The sequence below is a fragment of the Ciona robusta genome, chromosome 11 (assembly GCF_009617815.1).
Source record: "Ciona robusta chromosome 11, ASM961781v2".
Taxonomy (NCBI): domain Eukaryota; kingdom Metazoa; phylum Chordata; class Ascidiacea; order Phlebobranchia; family Cionidae; genus Ciona; species Ciona robusta.
This window is the reverse complement of record NC_143245.1, coordinates 5,510,029-5,533,713: the sequence shown is the minus strand read 5'-3', so window position 1 is coordinate 5,533,713 and position 23,685 is coordinate 5,510,029. Positions and strand designations below refer to the sequence as shown.

At 35.9% G+C, this 23,685-nt stretch overlaps 3 protein-coding genes across 3 annotated transcripts; 2 read left to right on the top strand and 1 right to left on the bottom strand.

The window, feature by feature from the left end:
- The first annotated feature begins 473 nt into the window (after positions 1-473).
- LOC149728695 (myosin-6-like) lies at positions 474-9,671 on the top strand. The gene is made up of 38 exons (XM_089888275.1): positions 474-497; positions 870-1,004; positions 1,071-1,177; positions 1,257-1,400; positions 1,463-1,619; positions 1,856-1,883; positions 1,959-2,055; positions 2,136-2,228; positions 2,296-2,359; positions 2,431-2,529; positions 2,781-2,884; positions 2,953-3,091; positions 3,198-3,316; positions 3,396-3,545; positions 3,611-3,781; positions 3,861-4,034; positions 4,092-4,224; positions 4,297-4,402; positions 4,469-4,642; positions 4,726-4,849; positions 4,918-5,054; positions 5,127-5,382; positions 5,448-5,690; positions 5,753-5,929; positions 6,007-6,387; positions 6,454-6,591; positions 6,654-6,888; positions 6,956-7,104; positions 7,166-7,332; positions 7,388-7,571; positions 7,650-7,815; positions 7,889-8,129; positions 8,200-8,392; positions 8,451-8,780; positions 8,860-9,030; positions 9,103-9,303; positions 9,368-9,508; positions 9,581-9,671. Exons 2-37 carry the CDS (start codon positions 911-913, stop codon positions 9,506-9,508), a joined length of 5,787 nt encoding a protein of 1,928 aa, XP_089744401.1. The 5' UTR covers positions 474-497; positions 870-910; the 3' UTR covers positions 9,581-9,671.
- An 866-nt stretch (positions 9,672-10,537) lies between these two features.
- On the top strand, positions 10,538-16,364 carry LOC149728694 (trichoplein keratin filament-binding protein-like). Its single transcript, XM_089888291.1, has 11 exons — positions 10,538-10,793; positions 10,941-11,108; positions 11,343-11,385; positions 11,631-11,756; positions 12,306-12,455; positions 12,661-12,800; positions 13,281-13,455; positions 14,305-14,448; positions 14,635-14,798; positions 15,129-15,294; positions 15,462-16,364. The coding sequence occupies exons 1-11, from the start codon at positions 10,603-10,605 to the stop codon at positions 15,495-15,497; spliced, it is 1,503 nt and encodes a 500-aa protein (XP_089744417.1). The 5' UTR covers positions 10,538-10,602; the 3' UTR covers positions 15,498-16,364.
- Positions 16,208-22,801, bottom strand: LOC149728693 (CD63 antigen-like). The gene is made up of 8 exons (XM_089888302.1): positions 22,654-22,801; positions 22,224-22,433; positions 20,896-20,970; positions 20,138-20,236; positions 18,333-18,573; positions 17,742-17,884; positions 17,090-17,173; positions 16,208-16,525 (listed from the first exon to the last, which is right to left on the bottom strand). The coding sequence occupies exons 1-8, from the start codon at positions 22,705-22,707 to the stop codon at positions 16,478-16,480; spliced, it is 954 nt and encodes a 317-aa protein (XP_089744428.1). The 5' UTR covers positions 22,708-22,801; the 3' UTR covers positions 16,208-16,477.
- Between the last annotated feature and the right edge of the window lie 884 nt (positions 22,802-23,685).

Below are 23,685 nucleotides of genomic sequence, written 5' to 3'. Positions count from 1 at the left end.
GAGGGTCGTAAGAATTTTGGACCGGGTGGTCATTGTATTTGTTCCGACCTACTTCGCATGCGTAGTAGCGTCTTGGCGCATGCGCAATAGCGCCCGATACAAATATATCAATCCGAACGAATATATCACGACACCGAAAAATAATTTACACATAACAAATGACAGACCACCTAAACCATTTGTCTAACTTAACACTCGTCAGTCTTGTTATAATTTAAAATCACTTACTGCTAAACAAATTTGTAAAATAGCACAAACTCTGTTTTTTAGTTTTATTAGAACGTTTATAACATTTTTTAGATATCAAAAGTATAAAAAAGTATAAGAAAATGTGTCCCATCTTCCCCCACCCTACTGTATATATTTTAATCATTGATATTGTTTTATTCAAAGCTTCGCTGGATACTGGCCGTCGATGGTGTTGATAGTTACAGCTGGCATGGAACTGCAGCTGCGTTTTCACTTCGTAGGTGATAATGAGTTGACTTTATAAACAGGTAAACCGAAGCGTTTGAATCACAATTGTTTTGTGCAGTCTCAGCAGCAGGAACTAGAACTACATCTGCAGAGATCAGTGTTGCTATATATAGTAGGGTAGAGGGGAAGATGGGACACTTTTAGCACATAATATCCAAATATCTTGATCGTGTTTTAAATAAAAAACAACGAACTATATGGGAGTCGTGAGGATACGGTTTTATAAATCTTTGCATTTTCTTTGTTTACGACCAAATGGGAGGAGAAAATAGAATGAAAAGGTGTCCCATCTTCCTCCACCCTACTATACCTCTTAACAATAAGTGCATTTTACATAGGCGTTTAATTAATGACCGTCGTTGTATACAATATTTTAACAACTTTCATCTTAGATTTTCTAACTTGTTAGCAATCCCACAATTACTTTGCCAAGATGTCGTTCGATTACGAAGCATGCCAAGATGCAGCCCAGTACCTCCGATTGAGCCGAGAAAAAATCATTGAAAACCAGACTCAAAAACCGGACGGTAAGTTCGTTAGGTTTTTCTGTATAGTTTGAAAGAGTATTCTGTGTAAACGAAAACTAAATTTAGGCAAGAAGTATGTTTGGTTCCCGGACAAAGCTGAGGCTTATGTGAAAGGAGAACTAATCAAGACCGAGAAAGGAAAATGCACGATCAAGTCAATCGCTGAAGGAAAGGTACAGCACGAAAATGTGACATAGGATAAGAAAGTTACATAAAATCTTGCGGGGTTTTTAAATACTGCCTACTTTCCAGGAAATGACAGTGAAAGAAGACGACCTTCAAGAGATGAACCCGCCTCGATATGAGAAATGCGAAGACATGGCCGGCATGACCTTCCTTAACGAAGCCAGCGTTCTTAACAATCTTCGATCCCGATACGAATCTTTCATGATCTACGTACGTCTACTAATAAATGTGTATCACCTTAACGTATTTCTTACACGATCTTATTTTATTAGACGTATTCTGGTCTCTTCTGCGTGACTGTTAACCCGTACAAGATGTTGCCCGTGTACGCTCCATACGTGATTGCTGCTTACAAGGGAAAGCGACGAACTGAGATGCCTCCCCATCTTTATTCCATCGCTGATAACGCTTACACGGAGATGTTGATGAGTAAGTGTAAACTATACAGAACAGTTTTATCAGAAATGAAATTATAAAATCGATTTAACAAGAACTTATATGACTGTATTTGAAAACCGAAACTGTGTTATTGTTTTTACTTTATTCTTTTTAAAAAAAATAAAATAATTGCGTTATCATATGCTAAAAGGTAATAAGTAAGGGTAGTTCAAATCTTTATTACCAATGTTTTATCTTCAAATAATAAACGCAAATTTATTTTTCAGACCGAGAAAACCAATCCATGCTGATCACGTAAGTATTTTGACGCTGGCTTACGCATGTTATAATTATAGGAATAATTAAACATAACACTAACGTGTATTACAGAGGAGAGTCTGGTGCTGGTAAGACTGTGAACACGAAGAAAGTTATTCAGTATTTCGCTTTGGTTGCCGCATATGGAGCTTCTCAAGATGACGGCAAGGTAAAATTTGCATCAAATATAAGTTCGATAAAGTATACTGGCCTCAGCTTAAAATAAAAACAATTTGAATACATTCATAGGGAACACTTGAAGATCAAATCGTTCAATGTAACCCAGCTATGGAGGCTTTCGGTAATGCTAAGACTGTAAGAAACGACAACTCTTCCCGATTCGTAAGTAGAACCTAAAATGTTGTTGGTTTCACCAAAAGATGTGTTTAATAACATATTAATCTTCCAGGGTAAGTTTATTCGAATTCACTTCGGCAGCACTGGGCTTCTTGCGTCAGGAGATATTGAACATTGTAAGTTATTATCTTAGTTTAATATCTTACCTGAGAATATAAAATTTCTTACGTCTCTTGTTACAATGCAGACCTGCTTGAAAAATCCCGTGTGATCTACCAACAAGAGGGTGAAAGAAACTACCACATCTTTTACCAGATCATTTCCGGATCCAAACCAGAACTTATCGGTAAGTGTTGTCTAATGTTGGGTGGCGGAAGATGGGACACATCTTCGTTCCATTTTCTTGTCCCATTTGGTAGTAAACAAATTACTGTCAAAAAATTGAAACATAAAACCGTGTATCTTCACGACTTCCATAGACCGTTGTTAATTGTTTAAAACACGATTAGGATGTTATATGCTAAAGGTTTCCCTCAACGTACTATATATACACAATCGGTGTTTATATGACTTGTAACATATTCACACGCTCCACAGATCAACTGCTGGTAACCAAGGATCCATACGATTACAAATCCATTTCTCAGGGTGTCGTGTCTGTCGATAACTTGGATGATGGTGCAGAATTGTTGCTTACAGACGTAAGTACAAACATAAGCAAATACATTCATACATTGCAGAGAATCTTATTTATTCACTTATTGTATAGGATGCTTTCCGTGTACTCGGTTTCAACCAAGAAGAGATCACCGGAATTTACCGAATCATGGCTGGTATTATGCACCAACAGAATATGAAGTTCAAGAACAAACAACGAGAGGAACAAGCTGAACCTGACGGCACTGAAGGTTATACTTAAAACCAAATTTTCGTATATATTAAATTATTTCAAGTTGACTTTTTCCGATAAATCATTGAAACGATTCTTTAAACTTATATACATTTTTACTGCAGATGCCGACAAAGTTGCTTATCTCTTCGGTTTGAACTCTGCCGACTTCATCAAATACATTTGTCACCCTCGTGTAAAGGTCGGAAACGAATATGTTACCAAGGGGCAATCTTGTAACCAGGTAAAGTACAAAAACAACATTGAAAAGTGTGTTTTAATACCAATTCAAAGTTTGTTTTAACAAATAAAACTATGTACAGGTGAGCTATGGTATGGGAGCTCTCAGCAAAGGTTTGTTCGGTCGTCACTTTGATTGGTTGGTCAAACTTATCAACCAAACTCTGAGCACCAAACTACCAAGAAGTTTCTTTATCGGTGTGCTGGATATTGCTGGTTTTGAAATTTTCGATGTAAGTAAAATAATCTCAGTTAAAGGAAAGGATTGAAACTTACATCAACCAAACACTATACACAGAGCAACAGCTTCGAGCAACTCTGCATCAACTTCACGAACGAAAAGCTTCAACAATTCTTCAACCATCACATGTTCGTATTGGAACAAGAAGAATACAAGAAAGAAGGAATTGATTGGGTTTTCATCGATTTCGGAATGGACTTGGCCGCTTGCATTGAACTCATCGAAAAGGTTAATTTTAATTTTCAAATAAAAATTAAACCAAGAATATGGATTCGAAATATACTAATATTTGTTTATGTAATTTTAGCCACTTGGAATTATGTCTATTCTTGAGGAAGAATGCATGTTTCCGAAAGCATCTGATGATACATTCAAAGATAAGTTGTACCAAAACCATCTTGGCAAAAGCAAAGCTTTCGGAAAGCCAGTAAAGAAGACAAAATACGAAGCCCACTTCGAACTTTACCATTATGCGGGAACCGTAAGTCCAAATATAAACTTACTAATCTCGGTTTATTTGAAAACAAATTAATTGCAGGTGGCATACAACATTTGCGGGTGGTTAGAAAAAAACAAGGATCCACTTAACAACAGTGTCGTCGATCTTTATAAGAAGGCATCATTGAAACTGATGCAAACTATCTGGGAAGGATATATTAGCCCAGAGGAAGGTTAGTTTATCATCCCATTTACATTGATAACATCACTGGATAGGATTAAACAATGAATAATTGATTTTACAGCTGCAAGTGGTGGCGGCAAAGGAGGAAAGAGAAAGAAGGGCGGCTCCTTCATGACTGTATCATCTCTTCACAGACAGTCGCTTAACAGTCTCATGACCAATCTACGGTTAGTCCTTAATACATAACTCATACCAAAGAAAGTAAGTGCGTAACATTTACATTACAATTTTAGATCGACTGCACCACATTTCGTGCGTTGTCTTATTCCTAATGAACGAAAATGCCCGGGAGAGATGGAATCTCACTTGGTACTTCACCAGCTCCGTTGCAACGGTGTACTGGAAGGTATTCGTATCTGCAGAAAAGGTTTCCCAAACAGAGTTCCGTACGGAGACTTCAAGCAGAGGTACAAAAAACATTTAATCCCTCTGTTATTGTTTGCACTAATCTACTTTAATTTGTTCTATATACCAATGATAATGTTCACAGATACCGAATCTTGAACCCCAATGCCGCTCCAGAAGGTCAATTCATGGATAGTAAGAAAGCATCGGAGAAGTTACTCGGTAGTATTGACATCGACCATGAGTCGTACAAGCTTGGTCATACGAAGGTATGGTTTGTTTAACAATGACTGTGATTTGCAAATACCTGAGCAAAATGACAACATAATTCATCCAGGTTTTCTTCCGAGCTGGTATGATTGGTAGACTGGAAGAGCTGAGAGACAACAAGCTGGCATCTATCTTCAAACTTCTCCAAGCTCGCATGAGAGGAATGCTTATGAGAAAAGAATACCAGAAGATGATTGAAAGAAGGTAAAATATATATGAGTTTCAGATTAGTTTAATTATAAACCAATACGCCCATTAACAAACTCTCGTCTGCAGACAAGCATGTCGAATCATCCAATCCAACTTACGAGCATTCTTCGGAATGGCGAACTGCGAGTGGATGAAGCTTATGTTCAAGATCAAACCCCTTCTGAAGACTGCCGAATCTGCTAAGGAACTTGAAGAAATGGAGAAAGAGTTTGCTGAAACTAAAGTCAACTTGGAAAAAGAAACCAAGCGAAGAAAGGAATTGGAAGAGATGCAAGTCTCCTTTATTCAAGAAAAGAATGATCTTGTTATGCAATTGCAAGCGGTAAGTGTATTTCCATAGCTGCGTAACCTTTAATAAAGCGAATTTTTATCATGTTTATATTGCAGCAACAAGACCAAATCGATGACGGTGAGGATCGATGTGATCAACTCATCAAAACCAAAGTTGAATTGGACGGAAAGATCAAAGAACTGACTGAAAGATTAGAAGATGAAGAAGAGCTCAATAATGAGTTGGTATCAAAGAAGAGAAAACTTGAAGATGAATGTTCAGAGTTGAAAAAGGATATCGATGATCTTGAGATAACTTTGGCTAAAGTTGAAAAGGAGAAGCACGCAACTGAGAACAAGGTAAGGAGTTTTTGTTATTAGTTTTAAAAACAATTTAACAATTTATTTTTATCTTCCTTTAGCTTAAAAATCTTCAAGAAGAGTTAGCAACACAAGATGAACAGATCGCTAAGCTCCAAAAAGAAAAGAAAGCTTTACAGGAGGCCCATCAACAAACCCTTGATGACCTACAATCAGAGGAGGACAAAGTCAACAGCTTGACCAAACAAAAAGCTAAACTTGAACAACAAGTTGACGATGTAAGTAATTTAACCATTCAATTGAAAACAAATCCATTGCTAGAATAAAACAATCTAATCTAAACGTTGTGTTTTAGTTGGAGGCTTCTCTTGAACAAGAAAAGAAACTTCGCATGGAGCTTGAGCGAACTAAGAGAAAGTTGGAGGGTGATCTTCGTCTTACTCAAGAAACCGTTATGGATCTTGAGAATGATAAGCAACGTCTTGAGGAGAAACTTAAGAAACAAGAATTCGAGTACAGTCAGCTCGCCACTAAGCTTGAAGATGAGCAAGCTCTTGTGTCTCAACTTCAAAAGAAGATCAAGGAGCTTCAAGCAAGAATTGAAGAGCTCGAAGAGGAATTGGAAGCAGAAAGAGCAGCTCGTGCTAAGGTTGAGAAGCAAAGAGCTGATCTCTCTAGAGAATTGGAAGAATTGAGCGAACGACTTGAAGAAGCTGGAGGTGCAACTGCTGCTCAGGTTTGTTTTGGCAAAATATTCCTAATTGTTTGCAAAATTTGATTTTAATATTACAAATGTTAACAGATTGAGTTGAACAAACGACGTGAGGCCGAATTCGCTAAATTGCGACGAGAACTTGAAGAATCGAACTTGGGACATGAAGCTACCGTTTCAACTTTGAGAAAGAAAAATGCTGACACCTCATCTGAAATGAGCGAACAGGTATTTTCGTAAAGTTATGTCTTGTTTTGTTGATCTTTACCTATGTATTTTACAATTTTAAGATCGACAACCTGCAACGAGTCAAACAAAAGCTTGAGAAAGAAAAGAGTGAAATGAAGATGGAAATTGATGACCTCGCCTCTAACGTGGAGAGCGTCACTAAAGCTAAGCTTAACTACGAGAAGATGGCTAGGAACCTTGAGGAGCAGTTAAATGAAACAAAGATGAAGAACGACAACTTTACCAAGGAGGTTAACGAGTTGAACGCAGCTAAAGCTCGTCTCTCCTCTGAGAACGGTGGGTTTAATATATGTACTAATATTTATTTTTAACGAATATGTTGCTATAACAAATGAATGTTCAGGTGAATTCGGTCGACAACTAGAGGAACGTGAGCACTTGATGGCGCAACTTACTCGAAGCAAAAACAGCTCGTCTCAGCAAATTGATGAGTTGAAACGAGTTGTTGAAGAAGAGACCAAAGCTAAAGCTGCATTGGCGCACGCTGTTCAGGTATAATAATTGTACCTCTTGGTTTGATATAAATATATAAAATGCTGACATTGCCAATTAGGCTTCTCGGCACGACAACGACCTCTTGCGGGAACAATACGAAGAAGAACAAGAAGCTAAAGCTGAACTTCAAAGAGCGTTATCTAAAGCAAACGCTGAAGTTGCTCAATGGAGAAACAAATATGAAACTGATGCGATCCAACGAACCGAAGAACTGGAAGAAGCAAAGTAAGTTAAGATGAGAATATAACGTGAAGCAAGCCTAATTCAATATAATTACCAGGAAAAAGCTTGCCATTCGTCTTCAAGAGGCCGAAGAACAGGTAGAAGCAATGCAAGCCAAAGCATCCAGTCTCGATAAGACCAAGAACAGACTGCAGAGCGAACTTGAAGATTTGACCATCGATTTGGAAAAATCGAACTCAGCTGCTGCTGCTTTGGATAAAAAGCAACGAAACTTTGACAAGGTGAGTAGTTTGAACACGAAAAGTCGTCAGCCATTATACGACATACATTTAACCGTCCGTGTATATTATCTCTGTTAGATTCTTGCCGAACACAAACAAAAAGCAGAAGAGATTCAAGTTGAGCTCGAACAATCACAAAAGGAAGCCAGAAGTCTTTCAACTGAATTGTTCAAAATGAAGAACGCTTATGAAGAATCTCTTGACGCTCTAGAAACCGTAAAGAGAGAAAACAAGAACTTGCAAGGTTAGCAATACTTAAAAAAAACCTATACTGTTAGGATAAGTTCATTATATGTAAACAATGTTTAATTATACAGAGGAAATTGCTGACCTCACCGATCAACTTGGAGAAGGAGGCAAGAGCATTCATGAACTCGAGAAAGCAAAGCGAACACTCGAACATGAACGAAACGAGATGCAGTCTGCGCTTGAAGAGGCAGAAGGAGCTATTGAAGGTGAAGAATCAAAGGTTCTTCGTCTCCAGGTTGAGTTGGCACAAATTAAACAAGAATTTGAACGACGACTTGCTGAAAAGGAAGAAGAAGTTGACAACCAGCGGTAAGTTAGTCACAATTTAAACTAAAACAGGTAAAGTTTTCTTTTTGTAACAATGTTGTTCTTCTTATAGTCGCAACCAACAGCGATCAATTGAATCAATGCAAACCACTCTTGATTCCGAAAGCAAGGCCAGACAAGAAGCTGTGAGGATCAAGAAGAAGATGGAGGGTGATCTTAATGATCTTGAAATCCAACTTGGTCACGCCAACCGACAAGCATCTGAAGCGCAAAAACAAGCCAAGTCTATTCAGTCCCACGTTAAGGTAAACATACGACATTAACTTTTATGTAATCGATTTTACCAATGCAATTTATTTTCAGGATCTTGAAATGCAAGTGGATGAAGCTCAACGTCATGCTGAAGATCTTCAAGAGCAATCGGCTGTAATTGAACGACGAGGAAACCTTCTTACTGCTGAGATTGAAGAGCTCAGATCTGCTCTTGAACAAGCAGAACGGGGACGAAAGTTGGCCGAGACCGAACTTCTTGAAAGCAGCGAACGTTCTAACCTTCTTCACACACAAAACACCGCTCTTATCAACCAGAAGCGAAAGTTGGAAGGAGAACTTCAAACCATGCAAGGAGAGGTTGAGGAATCAGTTCAAGAACAAAGGAATGCTGAAGACAAAGCCAAAAAGGCGATCGTTGATGTAAGTATACGCATCGTAACTCACTGTGTAGCTTATATATAAGACGAGTAAATGAATTTGAACTTTATTTTTTACATAGGCTGCAACCATGGCGGAAGAATTGAAGAAGGAGCAAGATCTGTCCTCTCATTTGGAGCGAATGAAGAAGAACATGGAACAAACCGTTAAAGATCTTCAACAACGACTTGATGAAGCTGAAAACATCGCACTCAAGGGTGGCAAGAAACAAGTGCAAAAACTTGAGACCAGAGTAAGTTTCACTACATCATAATACGCGGTGTGTCTATAAACGAATATTGTTCATAACGTTTTATTAAATTAGATTCGGGAACTTGAGAATGAACTTGATTCGGAACAACGTCGCAATGGTGACTCAGTGAAAAGCCAACGAAAAATTGAGCGACGATTGAAGGAAGTGTCGTACCAAGGTGAAGAAGACAAGAAGAACTTGACACGCATCCAGGATCTTGTTGATAAACTCCAGATCAAAGTGAAAACATACAAGAGACAAGCTGAAGAAGCGGTAAGTTGAAGACATTAGACATGCGATCTTTTTTAATATCTTAATTCATGATTGTTCGTTATAGGAGGAACAAGCCAACACAAACTTGAGCAAATACCGCAAACTCCAGCACGAATTAGACGATGCAGAAGAGCGAGCGGAAATGGCGGAATCACAACTTAACAAGATGAGATCCAAGGCTCGTGATACAAAGGGATCTAACTAGGTAAATAATTTCGCAACGTTTTAAAATAGTTTCTAACTACTAAACTGTTTCTAACTACTAAACTTTTTTTAGGACGACTCCGCATGATCATAACGGCACAGTTTAACTTATTTTTTGTGTGTGTATGATGTGTGAAGGCAAATAAAATGAAAAACCAATCAAACCTGCGTGAGTTTATGGTAAAACGCATTAGAGATTTGAGACATATGTTTAATAATAGAGAGCAAGCTGGAATAGTCGCACAGGCCCATGAGCTGCCTATTACTAGATAATACACAGATGCAGTCAGAGTATTAAAATACTGGTCGAATGCTATTCAAGAGTAAAACAAGCAACTACAATCCCAAAACTTTAAGCACTGACGCGCGTGTTGTGAAATGTTTTTTGGGGGAAACTTTTTAATCTTAGTATTGGTAAAAAAAACTTTTTTAAGAGTGACTTGCAAATATTTGAGACTCCAAAAATAAACCTTGGGCGGTGTAAACTGTTTATCATGCTTACTGCAGAGTGTGTAGACTTATCGCGTCTTGTGCGCTGTAAGCATTTTTTGTGGCCCGAGGTAGCCTTGTCGCCGCGTGTCCTTCTTTCCATGTGTTACGTGCTGCATTGTTCATTGCATTATAGTAGTAGTCCCCGAAATGTTTAAGATTTCTATGGTGGCAGTTAATACAAATTTTCGCGAATTTATTTGTTTTGATAAATAAAGATAAATCAAAGCATAAACAAGTTTCTGCACATTTAGACGTGTAAAAAGTTATGTAGTAGATAATACATTTTAAATAAAGAAACGAAGTTGTCTATTTTGTTTGTAACTGTTATGTGGGATGGGATACTAGTGGGCACTAGTGAAGAATCCTCCGATACATATCAAAATATGCTGGTGTGAAAAGTGTTAGGGCTTGGTGGTTAGGGGGTTAGTGGTTGTAGAGGTTAGGAGTTAGTGGTGCATAAAACTGAACACTCGTGTTTAACGACTGTCGTTTTCCGGCCACCAAGGTCGACAAGGATAAGGCAAGTTACATTTACGTTTATTCATAATTAACAACTTGTAATTCTCAGAATCTGTATTGTGTCAGACTAATTTTGACAATCAAATGGCGTTGCCTACTTTACCGTCATGCTGGTCACATAAGCACCAACACATAGAGAAACAGATGGCCAGAATGCACGAACAACAGCAGAGGTTCAGAGATCAATGGGAGAGTGCAACCAACTACTACAAGGGGCAAACTGAAACAAATCGAATCAGAAATGCACTAACATCAGATGCAGCTTATAGGAAAAGGTATTTTATGTAAATAGTAGGGTGAGGAAAGATGGGACACCTTTAGCATATAATTCTTTGAATATGACAAATTTACCTTGCCTGCCATTTTAGTCACAAAATAAAACATAAACATAAAAGAAATAATAAATTGATATTACATTACAGCATGAAGACGTATGCATCGCTAGACGAGCGCACACGAAAGATCGCATCTATCCAACGGAGGAGGGAAAAACTAAAAGCATTGTTAGATAAAGAAAGAAATGAGTATGAGGCTGAACTAAGAGGTTTATCTATTGGAAACTATTCAAGACTACAAGATATTAAAAACAAGTAAATTAGATAAAAACTTTATTTTTTCCTGAATGACAAAAATAAATTTTTGTTTTTTTTTAAATGTGTGCAGTTATGATAATTTTAAACACACGTTCACACGTCGTGCACAAGTGAATAAAATTTCCCTAAAAAATTTTAAGTTTACCTCAAATTTAAATAAATTTATATATATATATAGCAGGGCGAGGGAAGACGGGGCACCAATAATGTTTTAAACGTTTTACTTTACAGAACTGAAAATTTAAAATCTGCTAGAGAAGAAAAGAGACAGCAGGTAACAAAACAATTTAGGATCTACTGGTGTAGCCCAACTAATTTCAACTTAATCATATTCAAGCAAATAAATTGATACTCAATTACAGTCTGGTGAATGTAATGTGCTAGAAATTTCTGCAACACTAATGCAATGTATAATTGGTCAGTTAAGTTTAGCCTGCCTGAAGTGTATCGTTGTTAGGCATAGTATAGTGTTCATATTTAAATTATGTGTTTGCTTCTCAAGATAAAATGTTTTTTCAGCTTGCAGAGGAGAAATTGTACGAACACTGGCGTCAAAATAACGAGCATTTACGAAAAGTACAAACTGATCTACATAGAGATCATGTTAAGGAAGCATGGGGCGACCAAACTGAACGAAAAATAAGAGTAAGTCATGTTTATTGGTCTGTGTTCATGTCTAGACTAGAGGTAATGGGTTCAAAGCTCATTGGTGCCACCATTGTGGGTGTATGTGTCTTTGCGCAAAACTCTTAATTAAACACCAACAGATATCCATTTTTCTACCGATACCGATATTTGACGGTATTGCAAAACATATGAAATGATCAGTTTTAATCAAAACTGATACCTGTGTTTAAAATATAGTAAGTTATAATAGAGAAAAAATGGTGGGTCACTGGGTCTGAATGTTCTTGTTAGGTAACATCATACTTGTTGTACCAGGTTGCTTAACTACCGTCTGGTTATCCCCTATTGGTTTAACTGAAATTCTCAGCCATGTATTTAATAATGTAAAAATTCTCATACAAAAATTTAAATATTTAGTAAATCGTAAGCAGTCAGGGGGTGTTTGAAACAGAACACACATGTTATAATGACTGTCATTACCCTACCACGCGAGAATAATTAAGTTCCATTCATTTGTTCAACTGCCTCAAGCAAAAAAACAAATCATTTTGTATTCTGTTAATGCAGGAAAAGAAAAAAGAAGAAGTCAAGGATCAAAAGTTTGCGAATCAATACGAACAAGCGAGGGTCAAAGCTATGGAGAACATACGAAGGAAAGAAGAGCAAAGGATCAAAGAAGAGAAAGATAGAGCAAAAATATTGAAGCAGCAAATGGCTGTGCGTGTTTAAAAAAATGTCAAAGTATTTATAGTATTTATATATTTAATTATTGTTTTTTTTGGTAAAATTTTATAAATTCAGCTGTTGTTTTTTTCGTGAAATATTTATTTATTTTTATTAATAAATATTTTATTCGCAAATGGTTTTATTGTAATAATATTTAAAACTTAAAACAAATCTTTAAAGTTAATATATTGAATAGGATTTAAAGGCACGGGAAAAAGCTGCTGCTTCATTAAAGAGAGAAGAAGAGGAAATAATGAAGGAGGAGTGGGAGCTGGAGAAACTTCAGGAGGAGAGGAGGAAAATGGAAGAGCAGAGAAAAAAGAGTGAATTACAAAGGTGGGAAAACTTATCATCATTTACATTTCTAGACTAAAACGGCATAGTTGTGATAACGACTAACGTTTGTCTTTTATTATTAAATAATTTAAAATGGAAATTAAAGTTAAAAAACAAAATTTTCATAAAGTGTTAATAAAAAAAACTTTTTATAAATTAAAAAAAATAAAACTTTTATGGAATTGTAAAGCGGAAAAATACAAAAAAATGTTTTGTTTTTTTCTTTGATTTCTGCATCACCAGTTCTGCCCTCAACTCGATTTTTTATAAATTACAATTTAAATACTTTTTTAAGTAAAAATATTTAAATAAAACTTTTATGGAATTATCAAGGAAGAAAAAACTAACAAATTCTTTCTTAGATTTCTACATCACCAGTTCTGTGCTAAGTTCAAATTTTTATAAATTTTATTAAAATATTTTTGAAGTAAAATTCAAGTGAAAAATGGAAAAATACCAAAAAATTGTTATTTTTCTTAGATTCCTGCATCACCAGTTCCGTGCTCAGCTCCGGAGGAGAGCTCAGCAGATCCAGGAAGAGCTTCAATTGGATCGAGAGATCCTCAGGAAATTGGAGGTTGAGGAGCAAAGAAATAAAGAGATTCAAACTGCTCGTCAGATGAAAGCAAAAGAAGACGTTAAATGGATGAAAGAAGTAAGTCGTCTTTTTTTATCTTTTTAAATTTATTTTTAGAAAATGGAGGTTTTATATGTGTGATGTTACATTTTTCACCTTAAAGTGTTAGATTGTATTGTATAGGCATCAAGGCATGTACTGGTCTTAAATAGGTCAAAAAACTTTGCATGCCAGGATACTTTTTATTCAGTTGATTTTAGCTTAATTTATTTCATTTAGCCCAATTTGGATTTTATTTTTTTTTTGGTCCAATTTGAGTATTTTTTTATTTGAGTTTAATTTGGCTTATACATTTTTTTTGTTTACTTCACTCTGGCTTTTTTTTTATTTAGTTCAATTTGACTACATTTTTTTCATTTGGGTCAAATTTGGCTTGTAATTAGAAAATATCAGGTATTTTCATATTGTGGGTGTATCATGGTTATTGGTTAATTTTTAAACTTAAAAATATACTTATTTTGTTCAACATTTTACATTTAAGTATCCTTTACTTTTGATTAGATGAATTTCTGTAATTTACAACTTTTATAATATGATATAGACTATAGTAGGGTGGGGGAAGATGGGACACCTTATTATTTTCTCGTCCCATTCAGTAGTAAACAAGGAAAATTCAAAAAATTATAAGACCATATCCTCTCTCGACTCACAAAGACCGTTTTTAATTTTTCAGGGTATTTGGATATTATGTGCTAAAGTTGTCCCATCTTTCCCCACCCTACTATATTATTATTTTTTACAATATTTTAGGTAAAATTTTAATTTGTAAGTTTAATTTGTAAAAATTTTTGTAATTTGTGTTTCTTAATTAAAGGCTGTTTATGGCATTCTATATTATCTGTATTCTCATTATGTTTAATGTTTTAGGTTCTGGAGCAGCAGTTAAAGTTGGAGAAAGAAAGAGAAGCTGAACTTGATCTTATTTATCGGGAGGAGGGGAGAAGAGTGTGGGAGCAGAGGGAGAAAGAGTGGGAGAGGGAGAGAATGGCAAGAGAGAAACTAATGGCAGAGGTGGGATGAGGAGAAAGTTCTTGATTAAAAGTTTTCAAATTGTTTTATTTTTAAGGTTGTTTTTTTTTATTGAATTTTTGTGATTTCTTTACGTTTTTTCGTTTTTTTCCCGTAAAAAATAAAATTTACGTATTTTTTCCAAATTGTTTCATTTTTATTTTTTTTAATTTTTTAAAAACTCTTCAGGTTTTGGGTGAAAGAGCAGGTCAGATCCAGGAGCGTGCGGAGCAGAATCGGCTGCAGCAGCAGGAAGTCCTTCAGGAGCGAGAGGAGCTGATTGAGATGATGGATGAGGTTCATAAAACTGCGAGGTTGGATAAAGAAGAGGAGGAGAGACGGAAGAAAATGATGTGAGTGGATTTTTGTTGAATTTGTGTAAAAAAAAATTATTTATGTAAAAAGTATTAATTTTAATAATAAATATTATTAATTAAAAAATATGTGTTTTTTGTAGTTGTTAATTACTTTGACCCCAATTATTTGTGCTGCTGTACCCATATTATAATGGTACTCGTGCGGCTGACACTCGCCTATGGAAAATGAGTTTGTCCACCCCGTTAAAAAGAGTTTTGTTTTAGCCTTTTTAACAATTTTCTCTATTTTTACGGATTTTTCACAAGTTTTACACTTTTTACTCTTGCAGATTTTTTACAAATATTTTAACTTTTTTACTCATGCAGAACCGAGCAACTACGGGGTCAAATAAGTGAGCGTCAACGGGATATAGACACGAGGAGGGAGCAGGAGGAACAAGAGAAAGAAAGAGTGAAACGATTGGAGCAGGATTATGAGGAAATAATGCGAGAGGAAGAAGAGAGAATGAGGCAGATGGGTTTCACAGAAAGGGTAAGTTGTTTTTTTTTTAAAAAAAAGCATTATATATATATTTAAAAAAATTAAATATAATTTCAAATAAAAAAAGCAGAATTTAAATTAAATGAATCAAAATTAAAAATAAACGGATTTAAAAAAATCACGATTTTTGTATTTTCAACAAAAATTAAAAAATGCAGCGTCGTCCACGGTCGAGCCGCGCAGGGTGGGAATAATTGCTGAGTCATGCTATTTTCCATATATGGAGGTCTGCTGAGCAATGGTTTGCGAGTAGAACTTAAATTATGACGAGGATAAACTGAAGTAGTTTTTGTTGTTCTACTTTCGGTGCTTTTTTCCATGTGTACCTAATGGTCATTCTCTCTACTGTGAAAATGCATTGCAACCGTGTTTTTTACTGTGCTGTCGTTGCTACCAGGCATAGCGTAATGTATAGTAGGGTGGAGGAAGATAGGACACCTTTTTGTTCTATTTTCTCGACCCATTTGGTAGCAAACAAAGAAAATTGAAAGAATTATAGAACCATATCTTCACGACTCCCGTAGACCAGTTTTAATTGTTTAAAACACAATAAAAAGGTGTTATAGTCTAAAGGTGTCCCGTCTCACCCCATCCTACTATATAAATGGCTCTTCTGGTAAAGTTTAGATTTTTCAGTAAATTCGGGTAAATTTACTTTTTTTACTATAACAGCTATTTTTAAAATAATGTAGTTCTTGAATTTTCAATTAAATTCATAAGTTTACTCTAAATTTTGCTATCGAGCTTTGCTCTTTTTGTTTGCCATATCTAATAAAAAGACCTTACATATAAAAACACTGTTATGATAGAAATACCTTTATCTTTCTAGATTAGGAGCTAAAACTACAATAAAATTTATTATACTCCTAAAAATATGCGGCTGTTCACAGCGAATATGCCTAAATTTCGAGGTTACGACAATTTATTTATTCAAATATGATTTTCAAAGCGAGACGATAACGAATCAAAATTATAACCACATAAACAGAAAAACAAAAAATTCTACCATTTTTTTATACGCTGGCAATTCTGCACACGATGCGTCATGTTTGCCAAAGAAAGAATAAAATTTGAATCTAAAAATTATACACCGTTTTTGGGAATACCCCATACCGAGACAGTTTTCACGAAAGTTTGTGATCGTTTTCACATTTGCTTTTCACGGCGTGAGAAATCAGTCAAGTGCTTTCCGTAGTGAACAAGCCGCGACCATTGCAATTATCTGAAAGAGAAAAAAAAACATGTTAATTTTAATGGTTCGTGTATAACACAAAAGTATGGCATTTTAAGTACAACTTATAAAACAAGTATTTTCTTATACACCTAGTGCCCAGGGGCGTATAGCAAGGGGGGTCACAATGGTCCGGACCCCCTCTTTGAATATTATTTTTTTTTTAAATTGTTGTAAAATTAGAATCCCTCTCCTTAAAAAATAGTAAAGCAGTCATATTATTGTAGTTTAAAACCAATCTTACGCGTTTCCTATTATGTGCCCTATTATTTATGTTAGTCAGGGTATGTTTTCAAGCACGTTACGTTTTATACGCGTCCATATTCTAAGCAAAAACTTGCCCCCTCCTTTTTTTAAAAAAAATTCCTGGATACGCCCCTGCTAGTGCACACAGTCAATTTAGCAATTATTCCCTGTGTTAAAGCAATGACTGTCAAGTGTTGTACACACATAAGACACCCGCAACAGTGGCAATATTGAAATGATGATACGAGCGCTCTATAGCCATTATTCGCCTGACTTCAAAAAGCTGTGTTTATACGTGGTAACATTTACCTCAATAAGTGCAATTCCCAAGCCAACTGCTCCAATGATGATCATGTATTGCTTTGTAAATTCATCAATACTTGCAGTACAGCCCTGTAAAGTAACATGATCTCATTACAACACTTTAAATAGTTAAACACATTTTCAACTCAAATCAAAGGCCTAATTAACCGTTCATATTTTATGTAATGAATGAATGAATGAATTTTAGTTATTTATTCTAGCATGGCCGATTAAAGTTGAAAGTTTTAACATATAGGTATCCTATTTCAAACGCACCTCGTGTCCACTTATCCGTTACTATATAGTAGGGTGGGGTAAAATGGGAAACTTTTTCATTCGATATTCTCGTCATTTTTGGTATTAAAAAAGAACATTCAAAAACTTATAAAAACCGTAACCTTACAACTCCCATAGACCGTTGTTAATTGTTCAAAACACGTTCAGGATATTTGTGTGCTACAAGTCTCCCATCTTCCCCACCCTACTATATTTATTCTCGCATGGCGGGAAAAGTGAAACTTTTAACATAAGGAACATATTTCATACGCATTGTTGAAAACTTTAGGGAACATATTTCATACGCCTCGTGTCCACTTATGCGTTATAGTGGCCACAGTGTCTTAGTTAGGACTGGTAAATGCTTACTGTTCACAATTACCTTCATATTGAGATAGTCCTTAAGTTCGGTCTTTGGTAACTTGTTGTTCTTGCATTGTGTAAGGTTTTTGTACACGTCGTTTACTCTCACGCAGCAACTGTCTGGCCACGTCCCGTTTAAAAACATCGGCGGGGCAACGGTACCTAAAAAAAAAATTTAGCTTTAGAAAGTAAAATTTACCCCTTCTGTAAAACGTCACAAAACCGCTGGTATTTTTTGTGGAAAAAAGTATATACAGTAGGGTGGGGAAAGATGGGACACCTTTAGCACATAATATCTAAAATATCCTGATCGTGTTTTAAACAATTAACAACGGTCAATGGGAGTCGTGAGGATACGGTTTTATAATTCTTTGAATGTTCTTTGTGTACTACCAAATGGGATAAGAAACAGAATGAAAAGGTGTCCCATCTTTCCCCATCCTACTATATATTCACACAGTTTTAGGGGCTAAATTAATTACAAGACTACAAAAGTTACTCTAAATTAAAGGTGTCCCATCTTTCCCCAACCTAATTCAAACAGTTCTCGGGGCTGAATTAATTTCAACCCTGCAAAACATACTCTAAATTAAATATTTTCACCGTCTACCTGGCATAGCTGCCGTCGTCGCATTCATATTATTGCTGTTGTTCATTGCTTTTGGGTCAGGCTGTACTGAAGCAAGGCCAGTCATCGGTGCCATGGCGGTCGTTGCAGCTTGAATGGCAGCTGTGGTCGCCATAGTTTGGTTGCTTAAAGGCGCCGCCGTTGTTACAACGGGACTAGTTGTGGGTGTAACTGGGTTGTAATTCTTGTAGTCTTCTGGGCCAGTATATCCGCAACATGAGAACTGGGATATAGTGAATGTATGTAACTTTATCCTTGCATGCTTAGTAAAACTATATTAATAATATATAGTAGGGTGGGGGGAGATGGGACACCGTCCTTAGCACATAATATTTAAATATCCTGATCGTGTTTTAACAATAAACAACGGTCTATGGGAGTGAGGATACAGTTTTATAATTCTTTGAATGTTCTTTGTTCACCACCGAATGCGACGAGAAAAAGTATGAAAATGTGTTTTGGCACGTGCTTAGTTGGTGCCTCTTTTTAGTTGCTTAAAGCAGTTACGCGCTTTCGAGGCTCTCTTTTGATGGTCCTTTATTTGCGGTAACTGCAATTTGGCGTGTATAGTCGCTAACAGTTCTACATAGGAAAATGCATCACGCCTTCATTACGGTTACTTGAAAATGAAATAAAAACGATTCGTGGCTATGACGAAAAGAAGAAGTTCGCTGTAGCGGGAATTAATAGGAGACGTGGCTGTGACGTAGAACTATGATGCAACGGAAGATATTCGCTGTAGCGTTAATCAATAGAACAGAACGGAAGGAAGTATTATTAAACAAAACAGCTACGCCACTGCGGCAGTAACAGTTAAAACACTCATTTACATTTAATTGGAAGAAAATAAGCGCGGTCGCTACACCTAGCAAACAAACGAGCCAGATATCTAACTTTCATAACTCGGTGCCCACTCACGAGTTACCAGACGTACAAAAATACAGATTTTCGTGCAATTTTCTTTATATATATGCCATGGCCTACTTAATACACTGTGTCAATCATTGAGAAGTCCATGCTGCATATGTACCACTATAGCCTAACAAAGGCGTATTAAAATATCTATCCTCCATAAACATATACATCCTCTATTCGCATGTACCCATTGATAAAGTGCATAAGATTAGTACGTGGGCAGTTTAAATACACATCAAATTTCCGTGCAACGCCCCCGCTTAACCGTTTTCGTATTTAAAAAAAACAGACAGATATACACGCAGTCATTCGGGTTTTATGCAATCATTTTTCAGTTACGCTTTTGTGGTAACGTGTGTTTGTAAAAAAACGAATTTAAACTAATCCATAAACAGAACGCAGTGGAGTGGTTTGATTCGTTATAAACGGGAATGGCTGCGTATCAATCCTTTTTCTGTAAATTGGACAGAAGTAAAATGAGAGACACGTTTTCGTTCTCTTTCTCGTCTCATTTAGTCATAAACAATGAATGTTCAAGTATTCCAAAACTGTAGCCCCGAGACTCTAAAAGAGCGTTGTTAATTGTTATAAACACAATCAAGAAGCATGGGATTTATGTGCTAACGGCCCATCTTTACTGCGCCGATATATATAGTACTGTGGGGGAAGATGGGACACCTTTATCACATAATATCCAAATATTCGGATCGTGTTTTAAACAATTAACAACGGTCTATGAGAGTCGTGCGGATACGGTTTTTTAATTCTTTGAATGTTCTTTGTCTACTAGCAAATGGGACAAGAAAATAGATTAAAAAGGTGTCCCATCTTCCCCCACCCTACTAGATATATATATTTATATATTGGCTTACCGTCTGTTGTATTGTGTCGACAATTGCTGCTGAAGTTGGATCAGGGCCATACCCACGGACCAAGATACCCAATTGAGTGTTAATTGCGTTGGTAAATCCCTGCGTACAATATTAATAAAAGAAAATGCTATTTTTTAATGAAATTGAAAGGTTCTAGTTTAGGACTAATTAATTTATAGCGGTGATAAAAAACTTTATAACGTTTACACGTATAAAAACAGCATTTCGACAATTTTCGACAACAAACAGTAAAAGTAAAGTGGCAGTAAATGTTGTTTATTAAACGAATTGTTAATCTATACATTACCGCATAGCGGAAATAAAACGTACTGATATAGTAGGGTGGGGGAAGATGGGACACTTTTTCTTTAGTTTTCTCTGTCCATTTGGTAGTAAACAAAGAACATTCAAGGAAATATAAAACTGTATCCTCACAACTTCTATATAGACTGTTGTTAATTGTTTAAAACACGATCAGGCTATTTGGATATTATGTGTTAAAGGTGTCCCATCTTCCCCCACCCTACTATACATAATAAAACACGAATTTAATTATCATTAAAAATACGATGGGACTCCACTACAATTAAAGGGCATATTATAAGATTTTGGTCACGTTATTGAGCTAGTTAAAGGTTAATTCAAATTTGACTATAAAAGTCACGAATTTTCACACGTTATCATGACCTCTGCTTAAATTGCGGTATATGAGTATTTGTATTGAATGAACATAGTACATCTTATGTGTAATATTTTACCTGGCTTCCGTACACTAACGCAGCAACTGCGATTCCAATTTGAGCCAGAAGAAGTATTAGCAAGCACAAGAAATACTGTAAAATAGAAAACTTGTAATGCTGTAGTAAGGCCCTTGTTGTAGCCATTCCTATTAAAACATTTTATTCTTTTGTTTTTTTAACTTACGTCATTTTTGTTTTTTTTTGAGTTAATGTGCTTTTTTATGTATATAGTAGGGTGGGGAAGATGGGACACCTTTTCATTCTATGTTCTCATCCCATTTGTTAGTAAACAAAAAACATTCAAAGATTTATGAAACCGTATCCTTACGACTTTCATAGACCGTTGTTAATTGTTCAAAACACGATCAGGATATTTGAATATTATGTGCTAAAGGTGTCCCATCTCCCCCCACCCTACTGTATAACTTTTAAACCCAGTTTTTAGCGTATGCAGTGTATATACCCCGTTCTTTTTAATGCTTGAAGAAGGTTCACTTCTATAGTATTGTTTTATTTATTCAAGCAAAATCATGGCCTCACTAAGTAGGACCTGAGTAATGAACTTTGTGTATTACGTAAGTTAGGTCTAGGAAATACCCATCAACTATGACGTCACAAGGAAAGAAGTTTCAGCGGCCTTATATAAGAAGAATTATTTCTTGGACTATATTTAGTTTCAGTGTTCAGTCCAGGCACGGTGCATAAGCCAGGCAAAACCAAATCCCATCTAATCTCTAAAAGCCCGTCAATGCATATCATTCAGCGGTCCTATAGTACCAATGCTAACTGATAATAATGTACAAACGCGGCTATTTGCGGTTTTAAAGAGCATTTTTGGAATGGTTTTACTAAATTTGTCAATTAAAAGCATAAGATAAAAGACCTAAGACCAAAATTTAAGGACAGTTTTTACAATAATTAGTGTATAAACCTTAACGGATATTGACGGTTGCTATTTCTATCGCAAACTTGGGGTTATGAACGTACAGATTTTGTAATTTAATTCTATGTGGTGACGCCCGTAGCGTGGCACGTCGTGGGATCTGTAGTTAAGCTAGAATTGGCCCATCACCCTACAGTACTACATTGTGAATTAATGAATGTAACTTACTTTATCCTCGCGTGGCCGGAAAACGACAGTCGTTATAACACGGGTGTTGATACACCTCGTGCCCGCTTACGAGTTACCATGTATGTTACTTAGTGGGTGATTATTATTTTTTTGGCTTTTTCATTATATATATATATATGGCTGATAACTTGGACAACCCATTAGTGACCACTGGGTTGGAGAATTGCCGTTAAGTGTCTTGCCCAAGGAAACATATTGTAATACTATTACTCACCATTGTAAGCATGCATCGGCTTTCTGACACCGCTCCACAGCAACCAACAAACGCAATGAATGTAACAAAAGCTCCAAGAGCTATAAGTACAACGGCTACTATACCAAGTTGAGTTTGTGAAGCAGTTGTTGCCACGGAAGACAGAATATTCTTTACCGTTGGATTTAGTTGTATAAGCAGTCCACCCACGAACATAGCGATACCGCATATCTGTAAAAATGTGTGTGCAATTTTAATATTGATTAAATAAATAAATAAATGAATGAATGAATGAACGGGTGTAAGTTAAACATAATGAAATCCTTTTTTAGCTAGTGATGTACACTGTACAGTATTTAACAGTGACTATTTAGTATTGTATTTTGTGGACAATCTTTGTACGTCAATAAACGTAAGAGTGAAACTAATTTGTTTTCAAGCCGAGGTTTACCATGCATATAACATTGAAAGTAATTAGACAGATCTTCGTTCCTTTTTCCCCCATAATGAAACACACTTGTTGGTCAGTATAGCTTAATTAAAAAACCTAAAATCACTGTTAAAGTAATTAAATTACTGTTATATAATTCGGTAAATATTCTTTATCTCCTACCGAATTGTAGGAAATAAAGAATAAAATGTCTTATCTTACCCCAACCTACTATATAGTTATACTATCTGTTCTGTAGTAATTACTTTACTCGTGCTTTCCGCTGCCACTAAACATCGACTAAAATTTATCAGCTTCAAAATTCCCCGTGCGTCATTGCAACGCATTCCTGGTAAATGCGTAATTTCCGGTCGGCATTGTCTAACGATTTTGTAAACGTTTTCTATGCCTTTATAATACGGTGTATAAAACCCGCCCTAAAAAGGGATCAGGAGAAACTTTTTTAATAAAAAGGTGTCCCGTTTCGCCCCCCTCTATTATATCCTTATTGTCTATCCAGTTCCATTACAAAAATACCGTATTAATTAACACGGTGAAGAGATCGGATTTACCAGTAAAATGACTGCGTTATAACAGAACTAGGTTAAATATTATTTAAAGCGTGACGTTTAGGACCCATATATGCAAAGAGATTTAATCTAAGCTACTATATTGCATACATTTCCGGCATCGTTCTATTTAACTACGTTTACCAAGTAATGTTTTGTTGCCTGTGCGTGGATAACTAATAGCACAATCATAAACATTAGTGGGAGTATTGTAAAGGTATTTCTTCGAAAATATACAACAACTATAAAACCAAGCCACGTTTTATTGCTATATGTTTTTTTTGTTTTAATATTTGATATATAGTTGGGTGGAAAAGGCGGGAAACCTTTGGCACAAAATATCTAAATATCCTGATCGTGTTTTAAATAATTAAGAACGGTTTGGGGGTCGTGAGGATACGATTTTACAATTCTTTAAATGTTCCTTGTTTAAGTTAAAATGAAAAGTGCCCCATTTCTCCCACCTTATACTATATATTTGCTC